Source organism: Cephus cinctus, unplaced genomic scaffold (assembly GCF_000341935.2).
Source record: "Cephus cinctus unplaced genomic scaffold, Ccin1 Ccin1_scaffold0695, whole genome shotgun sequence".
Classification (NCBI taxonomy): Eukaryota; Metazoa; Arthropoda; class Insecta; order Hymenoptera; family Cephidae; genus Cephus; species Cephus cinctus.
In genome coordinates this window covers 338123-351755 of record NW_014333317.1, presented here as the reverse complement: position 1 = coordinate 351755, position 13633 = coordinate 338123, and the positions used below count along the sequence as shown (strand labels likewise).

Below are 13633 nucleotides of genomic sequence, written 5' to 3'. Positions count from 1 at the left end.
TAGGGCTAGGTTTTTTGTTTCAAAATTGTACTAACTTTTGTTAGCACCCCTTTTGGTTTTGGGTCTCATAGAGCCTTTATGGGATTTTTTTAGGAAGCAAGGGAATTTCGTAAATTTTAAACTGTCGCGACATTCGGTGGGTGGGTCAATGCATACTTTAATGATAGGGCGAATTCCTCGTTTCCATAAGATATTTATTTGCGATTAATTTCCCATGCACATTATCACATTGATTTAAAGGAATCTTAAGAATATTGCCGACATCTTGTGTATCTCCATCTTCTGGATGCTTTTTGAAATCTCTTTTAGTTACTACATGTTTTTACCATTGTTAGGACACATTACAATTATAATCCTCCTGTGGAGTTCAGATATTTACCGTTTGAGGGACAGCACTTGCTGGACAGAACACGTAATGCCATCTTTGTCACATTTAGTGGATTAAACATCGAAAAGTGTGAATTTCTTAAGAAAACGTATTTCTCAGGCGTAATAAATAAATAACGCATGTTGTCGTAACCGCTCGATGACGTAATGAAATAACGTATAGTGTATGGGAAAGATTGAAATTGGAACGATTATTTTATATTTTATAAAGTAAGTGCAATATAAACAATCTAATATAGTCTAAAACGCAAGATAAATAACGTTTCTCTCTTCTTTCCTCTCAACTCTCCGTTTGTTCTTTCATCCTTCGAAATTACCGTCGTCGCGCAAATAATTCATTATACGATTAATCGATCGGGCAAAATTGATTGGCGAGTTTTTGTTTTATTTACTGTTATACTTCGTGATACTTGGTTCTTCTCATTTGCCCGGGAGATTTGAAAAACGTACGATCAAGTTAAGAAAATAACTAAATCGTTTTTTTTTTTAAGTGTGGTAGTGTTTGCGCTCTTATTGACTAAATTCGATTATTCGAACGGAGGACGTAGACGATCACGTGGTATCCACGGATCTAGATTGGCGGATTTTTTACCCTTAGGATCGCTGGATCGTTAGTGTATAGCATTTTACATCAATTACAACAAACAGGTTTTTTTTCAAGTCTCGTTACTCTTATGACACCCTATATCCACCGTTTCCCCTCGTCTATCACGCTTCTTACAGTATATTTACTATGAAGGCTCATTTTCACGTTCGCGATTCTTTTGCGACAAGACTGAACTTCGTTCTACCAAATGTTTTGCTAGCTTCAATGGATTCAACGGACTCGACCAATGGGCAGCTAGATGTAAATTGACGTAACCGTCAGCCTCAGAATTCATCATATTAAGGAGATACATCGAACAGCTGTTTGGCTGGCTGGGTCCGTTGTATGAATTAGAGCTAACAAAAAATTTGATGAAACGCGCACATGGAAACGAACCTTAAGCTTACGTCTGCCATTCAACAGTCATCACGATGACTGGTTACTACCGACTATTTACAAATCCATTCACAATTTTCAACTTTCAATTAACACGAATGACGATAAGTACAGTTCAATAGGTCCACAGTACAGTCATACGAAGTATATCGTGAAACAGTCACATTTAGACAATTAAGGGTTGGATGGTCCAGGGGTGTAAAAAGAAATTCAAAAATACATATCAACCGGGTGTTCCATTTGTTTGGCTCAAGGTTCGGAGATTATTGAACATCAATGGTTTACGACTATTAGCCTATAAGTGGCAGGGGCGAAGTAATAGGCCAGGCCCACACTGAGACAAACAAATACCGTTAGTTCGCTTTTGGAACCAAATTTTTTTTTTTTGCGGAATTTTCAGATAATTCCGACATTCAGTTATCGTGTTATACTTTCTTTTTGTTTTCAAATTTCCATTGAACTGTGTTACCGTATACATTCTTCATGTTTCATCGTCGCCTTCGAGATTTCAGATCGGCTGATCGCCAATTTCTCTGATATAATTTTTTTCTTTCTTTTCCTCGTCCTTCCGCCTCTCTCCCTTCTCTTCTCGTCTTCCAGTATTTACACCGCGATCACGAAGCCCTGCGATCTCCTGTGTCCACCGTGGCCGCGGTCCAGGTCGTAATCTGTCTTTCTTAGCTCAATCGTGTCGGAGAAACCTGAGGGTGGGTCCACCTTGGTGATGAACAGACTTCCGCATCCGTCACGCTCCTGCTCCCTACTGACGACGTGAGTGCGCGACTGGTGCTTGGGATTGCCAAACCCACTGACTGACCCGAGCCCTGACCTGGTCTCCTCGCGGGTACAACGCGCCAACTGTAACATCCTTAGAATTCGTTTACCCTCAGAGGATTCTGTGCTGGGAGGACACTGAGTGCCGAATCAAAATTTCATATCGGAGAGTGAACTAAAACTTTGTTTTCAAGTACAAAATCGATCAAAAACAAACTTACTTGGATCCTCCTCGTCGAGGAAACGATTTTCTCTCAGAAATCGGTGAGGATTCTGTAGACGTGCTAGATTCTGGTCCATGGTACAGGAAGTCTAAGAATTCAACAGGAAAGCAAATATGTGTACATCATTTATGAGACATGTACGTATATCTTATGACTGATAAGAGGGGGTGCTGTAAATTATGTATAGGAAAATTTTCAAAGCATGCGCATTCCGATTTTGAAAAAAAAAAAGTAAAAAAATAGGAGACCTCAACGTTACCTATTCACACAAGGAAAGAGGAACTGGTCGCGCGACTCGCCTAGCGTTTTTCAAAATTTTCAAAAAAGAGGATACGGCTGGTGTTCCTCGATTTTTCGAAAATTCTGTTATCCTCTCATTCTAGGTTTTTTTTTTTTAATCATATATATGGTAACGTGTGAACTGGGCGTACTGTGGACACGGGCATCGCTGCCCGGTACCAAATGGTGCGAATCGACGAGATGATTAGATGATTCGGTTCTGCTGCTGGTCCCCAGTTCGGTGTCGCTGTCCGAGCCATGCGTGTCGTATTCCTCCGATTCGGACTTGCCCAGATTACCTGGCTTGTGGATTTTATACATTGGCGCAGAGGACGCACGGCCTCCGCGCACCTTAGTGTACCGGTTGCAATCCGACTGCAATCAGACGGAATTGATTTGATTGGATGACGTGTGTTAATGAATTATTATATATCCTTTTGCCAATTGGCTATGGCTGCGGAATTTTTTTTATATGTATAACGAAGCAGGAGGGGACCAGCAGACGGATAATATGTTTTTTAAATTCATTTTGGATTTTGCTTTGACTACTTTTTTTTTTTTTTTTTTTTAAACATTTTGAGCTATCTGAACGTCATGATTGGGCGATCTTGATCGTTAAGGCTAGGCGAGATTTACGCGAATTTAACTTTTTTTTTTTCATAATTGTTTGATAAACTGTAAATTTGTTTCATCTGTTTAGATACAATATTGATAAATATATTTGATAATCTTTCTCCCTCGTACAAGACACGACTGACTGGCAAGCGTCGGTGCATTTGGAAATTGTCACCATAACGGGCAAAGACGTGCTCTGATTGATTTTGCAGAAAAAGAATTATTGAAATTCGTGCGATTCCTCAAATTTTTAATTCTTTGTTTTGTGATTTCCGTGAGGTGACATGCATAATAATATTGCACATGGGATCAATACGTAAAGCCATACTAGCTACGTGATCGGAGATAGGTTATCTCGAAAAGGGAGGCAACAAAATAAAAAAATGGTGAGAATGTGTGAAAAATGAAAAATGCAGTTTCGAGTGACAACTGTACCTCCCGCAGCTGCAACGTATCGGCGGCCGATAGTCGTGGGTCGTGATAAACGAAGGTCTGCAGTGGCGCCGCCGCGTCGCAGCGGCTCTCATTACCAGCCGGTACACTTTCCTTCAGTTGGAATGTCGCGTACGGATAGATGTCGTCAGAATATTCTACAAACAATAAGCGGCCATCAATTTTCATAAAATGTGTATTCCAACAATAATACCCACTTAGTTGTTACAGATAAATTCCAAATACAATCTCACCCGGTATTCTTTCCAGTGTCGCCATCTCGTGAATGGGAGAACGAAGTGGCTTCATTACGGTGGCGTAATATTGTTCTCGTTGCTCCATGTTTTGTTTGTTATCAAGTGCCGCCGCTGTTTGAGCATCGTGAAGATTTCCTACGTTCCCCATTAAGGGGCCTAAGACAAAAGTAGAACAAAGAGTGAATAAAATATATTTTTTTATTATAGATCTTGATACTTTAATCCAGAAAAAAAATGTACTCACGTTTTCGGAAACAGTAAAAAATTGCACCAGCTGCAGCAATCACTAGGAATGAACTTAAGGCGAGAGGAAGGATGAGCTTGAGGTCAGAGTACATTGGGGTATGATGGGGCTTATAGTGATCTATTTCTATTGCAGGTGCAGTAGTGCTGGTGTATGGTTGGAGGGTTGTTACTTTGTATTCAGCAACCGAAGAACCTGCATTGTTGTGCGCGCGTATGCGTATCTCATAGGTACTCCCAGGTTGCAGCTCGTTGAGAGTATAAGTCTTTTGAACCTGGTGAAAGAACACGAAGAGACATAATGAAAAAGGGTAGCAAAGGTCTAACGGGGTATGGATGGAGTGGTGTACCTCAATATTATTAGAAACAAGCGTCCACAGATCCTCGCCAATTTTTTTGTACTCCAATTCAAAATACGTTATGGGACAACCGCCGTCGTTCCATGTGTATAAGTGTAAAGTGATCCAGGATATATTGACCGTGATGAATCTTTCCCCGGAAGATGGCGATGCTTCCGGTTTGCTACCGGCTGTGGTAGCTTTGACAATTTCACTTGGAGAACCCATACCGATTCTATTGTAAGCCGTTAAGTAAACCTGATAGTCGGTGCCGCACCATAGTTGCGACAATAAAAAACTATTTATCTTATGGGACACCTTAACCTCCTCCCATTCACCAAGCTCGCGCTTGTAATGCAAAATGTAGCCTCTTATGGGCGAACCGCCGTCATCGCCATGTTTCCATTGGACGTTTATCGAATTGGTCGTGGCGCTAGTGCCGTGCAGTAGTGGCGCCGCTGGTGGAACTATTTGGTACCAAAATGAGAGACGGTATCAGCCGATTAATCTATTTTGATTGTACTATCACGTTAACCTTGCTGATAATTGGGTTAATTTTGATTTTACCTTGTACCGTTACTCGATGAGTTATTTGATCGGACCCGTGAACATTTTCCACGAAACATGTATAATTCCCGGAATCCTCTCTATGTAAATCTGATATCTGCAAAGAACCGTCTGGTAGTTTGGACACTCGTGCTGATTGTTTCACTAATTGGCCCCATTGTTTCCAGGTTATTATTGGCTCTGGTTTACCGACGCTTTGACAGGGTAACGTCACGTCCTGTTTCCAAGGCACAACGAGAGTCTTGCCAAATGAGTAAATAGCTGCGCGCACTGAAAAATTATAAAAACATAGTAGCAGATTTTATATTCGGTATAGAAACGACGTGAAGAAACAATTTGATTAGTTGAGATTCTACCTTCGTTAGATGGTGATATTTTTATCGGCGGTGTCTGAGGTCCTTCGCCAACTAAAGTCTCTGCAGCTATGCTAAATTCGTACTGTTGTCTCTTTTGAAGATTTTCTGCCTGATAGCTGGTCTGATGAGGTGATACTGGGCGTCGGTATGTTTTGGTGTCGTGGCCCAAGGGCCGCATGTGAACATTGTACGAAGTGATTACGCCATTGGCATGCAATGGCGGCTGCCAGGAGACGACGACCGAATTAGCGGAACTGGCAACAGCCTTAACACCTGCTGGCATGTCCGGTAGATCCTCCTCGGTAAGACAATAAATAGGCGTCGAGGCGACGCCGTCGCCGGCTCTTGTGAACGCCGATACTTGAATTGAATAATTAGTGTGCTTCTCTAAGCCTTGTATCACAATCGTTAGGACTCCAGTATTTTTTGAATTCAACTTAGGAGTTTCCGTCAATGAATCCATATTTTCCCACATGATCTTGTAACCCTTTAAGATACCGTTTAGCTTGGTTTCCGGTGGTGGGTCCCAGGATACTTGTAAAGACTGTGATGACAGGGCCGTACAACGGACGTCTTGGGGTGGTTCGCTGGGTACTGAAAAAATAAATGTGTATGAATATAAAATTTTCTAGCAATATTCTTTTTTACATTTTGATATATATTTCTCTAAATTTTACCGTCTTCCAGTGTCGAGGCTACCACTTCCGGTGACAGTGGTCCCGGTCCCAGAACATTGTAGGCTTGCACCACTATACTGTATCGTGTATGCTTTTTCAAATTTTTCAATTGATAGACGCGTTCTGGCATCGACATTTTCGCCAGGCCCAGTGCAGGGTTGCCAATCGATACTCCTTCTACCGTGCGATAAATGTACTGGTCAGCGGTCAGTCTGTAATTATGAATTTTCCTTTATAAATTGAGGGAGCAATATTAATTTCTGATTTATTATTATTTTTTATCGATCTTTAAATGAATCTTTTTTTTTTACTTGTGCTCTTTGTAGCCCACGTGATAACCAAGAATTTCCCCATTCCACAGGTCGTGATCGGGCGGATCCCAATTCACTTTGAATTCCGTGGAGCTGATTGGTTCGACTTTCAAATTTCGCGGGGGTCCACCTGGTTTTTCACCTTCCGTTATCACGTCCAGAACCTATCAGGATACATACAATTTTCTTACCAAGTGCCTTTCTCTTACCATATCAAAATTTACTATATATTTTTTTTATCTTTAACATACGTTGCTCGCTTGACTTCTACCCAATTCGTTTTCTGCAAAAATTCGAAAATGATAATTCACCGCAGGCCTCAGAGAGCTTATATGAGCGTGTGCTTGCGATCCTGGTACCGTCGATTGAAACGTTCGATCGTGCCAGCCTTCTGTGAAAATAAAAAAAACTTTTGTAAGCGTTTTACCGCACTATTTCCAGCCCCCCACTATCGACACACAAACACAATCCTTAATTCGTTATCAGTGCCATTCTCACCAGTGTCCGTTTTATACTCGATGATATACTGCGTGATGGGACTGTTACCATCCTGGCTAGTGGTCCATCCAATTTTTATATACCTACTGCCCTTTTCAAGAACGTGTACATTTTTTGGAAAATCCGGTGGCTCTAGAAAAAAAAATTACAATTTAAAAAAAAATCAAATAATTCAAACATTTCCACAATTTCTCGCATTTTGGGTCTCGAGAACAATAATTTTTATATAACGTAAAGATACCTTGTATATAAAGGTGCATAAGCATCTCATCCCTTCCATATGCATTGGACGCGATGCAAAAATAACGACCACTGTCTTCACGAGTAGTTCTCACCACTTCCAGTATGCTGGCAGCACCGTCGGTAGTATTGACTTCCTTAAACATGTAACGATAATCGGAAACAGCAGAATCCAATTGCAGCTCATCCTTTCGCCATAGAATTTTCAATGGGCGATCTCCTTTGGCTTCGCATCTCAAGGACGCACGTGAACCGAGACGAGCCGTGTGATTTCTGTGCTTTTCCGTAAAATGAGCCGGCGCTGTGAATACAGAGAGAATAAACAATTTAATGGTACAAAATTAAATTATATTTAAAAAAATATCTATGACAGTCAAAATTTTTTTCAATCCATATTCCTATATACACTTACCATTGACAGTCAGGTAAACTACTTTGCTGAGACCAGCACCAATTCCATTGACAGCTTCGCAGAGATAAAATCCCTCGTGATTTTCCTGCACGCGACCAAAGACCAAGGATCCGTTTGCGTGAATCCTCAAGTCGTGCGCGTGCTCGTGACTCGCTATGTCACGATAGTCGCCAGGCTCCTTTCCGGTTGCTCGTCTCCAGGTCATCGAAGGTAACGGAAATCCGTCTGCATTGCAGTGGAGCACGAGTTGTGACATTCCTTCCGGTGCGTGGACGTCCTGTGGCTTCACGATCCATCTCGGTGGTACTGCAGTTTTTTTTTGAAAATACCTCTATTAGCTTATGTGATCTTTTGAGGCTATTTATTGAAAAAATGGGGAAGACGTTTAAAATTTCGATTAATAACGTGCCATTTTTGGTTTTTCGTAATAAGAATGTTGTTGCGATTTGAGGGAATAATAATTCTTATTAATTTTAAGCATCTTCCTCATTTTTTTATTAGCTTTTTTTGCGGTCTCGTTTTTCTTTTTTTTTTTTTTAGGAATACGACGAACTTTTTTATCAATTCAAAGATATTACGCTTAGGCGCGAGCGAATTTTGAAACTACGGCAGAAATGAAAATTGCTGCGAGAACTTTAAAATTTACAGAGCGCTATAAAATTTTGAAAATTTTAAAAAGTATTATCTACCATCGTAAAATCGAAATTTTTCGCGATATTCTCGTTGAGTTTTTAAAACGCACAAGGTGCGTCATCATTTATTATGATTTAAAAATGAAGATTATTTTTTTTAGTAGACAACTTCGTTTTTTTTTTTAATGCAACACGTGGCCACGATACCGAACATCGAAAATCAAAAAAATTGTCAGTTAATGAGACCAATGCTTTTTTTTTGTTAGTAAAAATAACGTGACAACATATTATAGTTATATACATTTTTACACTGTGTATGTACATCTATGTTATACATTTATACGTATATCAGTGCTGTGCGGACATCTCGACCCAGAAAAAATACAGTGCGCTAACTTACGAAAACTTTAACGTGTCAACACGCGTGACAGTGACTCGTGATAAACAAGATTAGCCTGAAAGGATTTCAGAATTTTTAAGTAAAATCGGTGCTGTGTTGTAATCGTCCGTAAAGGTAAAGAACAAACAAACAAACAATCGTGTATGTGCGGTATAAGTAGGTATACGTGTGCTTTGTGCTCAAGTAAGAATTTCGATTTTTGTTGTGCTCTTCAAATTAAAAATTTCGAGTATCCTCTCTAATTATTTCGGCATATTAAACAAAAAAATTATAAATCCACATATACACGTATACGGATACTCGTGATTTCTAAATGAAATAATGGCAAAGCCGTGTTACTTATATAAATAAAAGTGTGCGTGTTCATGCATACTGCAACAAAGTAATAGCATTCCATTCGTGAATTTTCATAAAAATTTCTTAAATATCCAAAACCCATTTGGCCTGTACACACAAAAGTGTGTATAACAATGATAAAATCGATATTGAAAAATTTCCCGAATGAAAAGCCTGATCAAAGTAATACAATGGTATACAGATCGATAAATTTCTCGATAACAATAAAAATATCCAATTGATCTAGGAGCGGTGCTCTGTGCTATACGGTGCCGTCGCTGCAATCGTACTGCAATAAAAAACTGCATTGCTTGCTTGCGTGTGCATGCTGAAATTGTGACGTCACGCGGCCGAAAGTATCCGAGCGACGTTAAATAGTGAAAGGTAACGAAAGAAATTCATCGGGCCGATGACGTCATTAGGAAAAAAAAAAAAAAAGAAAAAGAAAAAAAAAATTGCGAATTACAAAAAATGGCATCCTGTGCTGAGAAATCTCCTATCGTGGCTGCATATATATCTGATTAGGTGCATTTTGCTGCTCGCAATGTAAAAGAAACGTGAATCTGTGCAGATTGGCAACACTCGATCATATTGAATTCAGGCTCTGCAATTATTTGGCAGCCAGCTGATGTTGCAACATTACCACGAACGACTAACTCGGCCGTCCAGTGGACCTCGGCGACCGGATTGCGCGCCACACAGGTGTAGTTGCCCGTGTGGGCCGCAGTCACGTGTTCGATAACAATGGCACTGGAATGGTCGTCAATGATTTTGACCTTGAGCCCTTGGGCCTCGTGGTGGGCCTGGAGATGGGCCAGGCTCTGGCCTCTAGAGACGCCACCACCAGCCACATAGCCTGGACCTCCCGTGCTCGCTATCATTTCGCCGTCCTTCGACCAGATGATCGTGAACGGCGGATCGCCCTTCTCGACCATACAGGTCACCTGAGCCCTCACGCCCTCTGACAGGTCCTTGTTAAAGCTAAAGGGAGCTATCCTAGGCGGAACTGAAACGAACAAAGAGAGACAGAGAGGATGCGTTCCTTGGAAACGTCATTTTCCGGTGCAGCAGACTCGATCACCAGGTTCATCCGGGTCAAACCGATGCTGCTGGGGAGTCTGATAAGAATTTCACGATTTTGGATACAGCTTTATCTTAACTTTTCATTGAACTCCTGCCTTGCGAGTCACGCGGGAACATTGTCAAACCTGTAAAATTTTAATCACATGTATTGTAACGGATCAATGATTTTTGAAAATTTGGACTTTTTACAAATTTCTAAATTGGCTAAATTCATCTTGCGGATATTGCGGGAAGATGCTAATTTGCTTTTATTTCAAGATCCTTGGCGACGGTACGGCTCCTATTGCTGTCACGACGTTCGCTGTTCCTGCTGCCTGTGACTTTGCACTGGGTGACGTGTGCTGGGCCCGTCGCGGCGCCTTTCCTAAAGCGACGTCGACCGGGCGCGACTCCGGAACCAAGAGAGTAACACTTGATGCTAGACAAATTCAGCAGAAACGTGGCACTCGAGTCACGTTAAGTTGGTAGGCGTTAACGTCTGGTGACGATGTGACGTTTCGCGACGCTCGACGACGCCTGCACCGTCCTTCTGTGTAATATATACTATATACTATATATATATATATCTTACATATAATTTATATGTATAAAGATGTTTGTGTAATATAAGCACAAATATGTATATGGATACGTGTAATAAACATGGGTGTTGGTAGGTAACTTTGCAACGAGTGTGTGTACGTGCTGCTGGAGTCCTGTGACGGTGTCCATTGTTCAGGGAATCTCAATTCGATGGTAACACAGTGTTTTCGTTAACACGTTAGCACAAAAACGTGTTGACGAAGAAATTTCATACAAAATTATAATACTAGGAATAACTTAACTGCTCGAACAATTATTTTAATTAAAATTTTGATAAGACGATTAAATCTTCTGTGAAGATCTATCAGATGCATATATGTATGTATATTTACAAGGAATTTTGGAATTATCCATAATGCTAGGTCTTAAATGTTCTTGTGAATTTATGACAAAATAAAAAGATGCTTAATTCAATTTTAACAGAATTTTCAAATTTTACATGTAAATCTCATCGGTTTGAGAGACACTGACCTAGACACCCAGAGCCTGGGGGGTATTAGAACAGAGGGATGGTTGTTTGAGAATAATTGAGAAAACGGAGAACCAGATAGTGCACGTGGGTAATGCCCAAAGAGAGAATAAGGAGAGGGAGCAAGAGAGAGAGTGTGTATTACAGATACGTGGAAACGTCGAGTGCGCGAGGAGAGACAAGGAGGGAGAGTTGTGTTTGTGTTTGTGTGTGTGTGTGAGAGAGAGAGAGAGAGAGAGACCGTCTGGTTTTGGTTCTGCTTGTCGGCACAACACGTGACGTGAAAATCACCCCTAGGCCATTTCGTTGGCTAAAGTTTCGTTCGTTCAGCTCGCACTCTGATTTGTTCGTTCGCGAAGGCGCTTTTTTATTTTCTCGTCTCCCCTTAAAGTTTTTGTTTTTGCTTTTTTTAATGCGAGCCCAGGGACTTCCGGGAAACGACAAATCAAAACGAAGAAGAAACTCCGTGGAAACTGTCCCAAGCAGTGAAGAATTCACGGGTAAAAAAACCGTGGAGACAAAAATCAAAATAAGACAAAAAAAAAACTATTCTCAATGAAACAACGTAACGTAATCCAAAAACAACGTACCACAAAAAGATCGCTCGTGAAAATAAATCACCCGGTATATTTGACAAGATTTTTACAATTTATTATTTGTATCTGCCCCCCTCTCTGATTTCCAACCCCTCCAATTCTATAAAGTCAAAATTGTAATTTCCCTCGAATCAAAAAAAAATGATAACAATAATTAATTAAAATAAATTAAAACAAATTTGATAAAGCTCCCCCCCCCGGACCCTCGCGACAGACTCATACCGTGAACCAGCAAGGGCGCCGTGCGCGACGTCTTAGCGGCGTCGTTGCTCGCGACGCACGTGTAGTTCCCATTGTGAGCAGGCAAGGCCTTGTGTATCTTGAGGGTGAGCGCGTATTCGCCCATCTGCCCGATGTCAGCCTCCCCGGGCAACAGCGGACGGCCGTTCTTCCACCAGCTGATCTTCATTGGCGGATCGCCTTCACTTACGGCACAAGAGACGTGCACCCTGACGCCCTCTTGAATATCGGCAGGAAAGCTAAACGGATCGATTTTAGGGGGTACTGGAACAGGGGGACAGACCAGACATTTTTCACCAGGATTTCATACGATTGGTATTCGATGAAGAATCAATCACCGTGTGGCACAGCTGTGGGGATGCACGTAATACACGTTATAGATTAAGAACTGGGGGAGTGGAGGGAGATAGGGGGTTGTTAGTGATACCATGTATCGGAAGGGGTCAAATATCTTCGGTCTTCAAATATCTTCAATTGGAATAATTGTAAAAGGTAGTAAATTATAAATTCGAAATACGAAACTGGCATGCACGATGAAAATTAAAAAAATTTCGTATATCCTGAAAAGTATTGTATAACGCCGTTCAATGTGCAAAAATGAAAATTAAATATTAATCAATTAAACTTTAGATTATTAAAATCTCCCTATTACATTAGTGGGAAATATTTAATTTCGAATGAAAATTTTTCATTGTTATCCATAACAAGGTATATTGGTTTCGAAATGAAAAAAAAAAGATATTTACCTTTAACTTCAATACGGACGGTTTGCGAGTCCGAGTTGCCTTGCTTGTTCCTGGCGGTGCAAGTGTAGACGCCAGGATCGATGCTGCTGTCGACGCGATGCAATACTAAAGTACCGTTGCTGGATACTTCCTGTCTTCTACTGGTCGGCAACGCTTGTCCATCTGTTATCAGAAGTGATAATATATAATCAATATCGATCGATACTTATATATTACAAGTTAAACGACCAAGCAGACGACTCCAGGTAGAAACACAAACCTTTCTCCCACGTGATACTGTCAATTGGATATCCAGCAACCGGACACTTGATCACCATCGTTTCTCCAGCTACAGCTGGATAATTTTTCATTGGTCTCACGTGCGGCAAACCGTAAATATTTAATCGCGCCGAATGATGCACTTTTGCCACTCGATTTGCAGCCGAGCAACGATACTCGCCGCCATCGTCGACCAGGACGGTGCTTATGTTCACGTGGGAAATGACGTCACCGTAGACCGTCACATACTGACCGATCATGAACCTGGAACGTAGCAGCGATTTTTTAATATGGATCACATATGCACCGGATGCACTTTCGAGATGCAGCACACTAGACTCGCGTCAGCTTAAGGCGGATTTCTATATACCCGTTCAATTTCTTACCTGTCATTCTGCGGAAGCGGAAACCCATCCAGGGTCCATGTGAAGTGCGGAGTCGGATTTCCGGCAGCGATGCACTTCAGAGAGACGGAAGGTCCCGGTTGCATTGTTTGCTCGATGAATTTATACAGCAGCTGCGGTGCAGCATCTGGAATTAATTATATCGATTATACACGAGAGTCACGCTAATTACCACATACCGATATCCCAATTAATTAGGGTTAATTTCAAATTCTCGTTCCCATATCGTCATTCGCTTTTTCACCGATTCAAAAATCCCATCCCTCGTTCGGCCGGGTCCGGCCTTTGGGTCCCG

The 13633-nt window shown here is 41.2% G+C and overlaps 1 protein-coding gene across 9 annotated transcripts in view; it reads right to left on the bottom strand.

Annotated features, from left to right (window-relative positions):
- Positions 1–176: 176 nt before the first annotated feature.
- The window catches only part of LOC107270000 (Down syndrome cell adhesion molecule-like protein Dscam2), an 83560-nt gene continuing 70103 nt past the window's right edge, over positions 177–13633 (bottom strand). Inside the window, exons 8-26 of one of the 9 annotated variants that reach the window (XM_025087388.1) lie at positions 13321–13465; positions 12936–13198; positions 12677–12838; positions 11913–12194; positions 7593–7898; positions 7182–7481; positions 6941–7072; positions 6694–6851; positions 6443–6606; positions 6132–6361; positions 5455–6048; positions 5099–5368; positions 4544–4998; positions 4195–4468; positions 3948–4106; positions 3697–3851; positions 2799–3021; positions 2365–2455; positions 177–2237 (exon numbers count right to left, since the gene is read on the bottom strand). In XM_025087388.1, the coding sequence (XP_024943156.1) occupies positions 1973–2237; positions 2365–2455; positions 2799–3021; positions 3697–3851; positions 3948–4106; positions 4195–4468; positions 4544–4998; positions 5099–5368; positions 5455–6048; positions 6132–6361; positions 6443–6606; positions 6694–6851; positions 6941–7072; positions 7182–7481; positions 7593–7898; positions 11913–12194; positions 12677–12838; positions 12936–13198; positions 13321–13465 (4628 nt within the window). In that variant the 3' untranslated portion in view covers positions 177–1972. Of the gene's footprint in view, positions 2238–2364; positions 2456–2798; positions 3022–3696; positions 3852–3947; positions 4107–4194; positions 4469–4543; positions 4999–5098; positions 5369–5454; positions 6049–6131; positions 6362–6442; positions 6607–6693; positions 6852–6940; positions 7073–7181; positions 7482–7592; positions 7899–9603; positions 9967–11912; positions 12195–12676; positions 12839–12935; positions 13199–13320; positions 13466–13633 lie in introns of all 9 variants that reach the window. The other 8 variants (XM_025087386.1, XM_025087389.1, XM_025087387.1 and 5 more) reach the window with 8 other exon arrangements.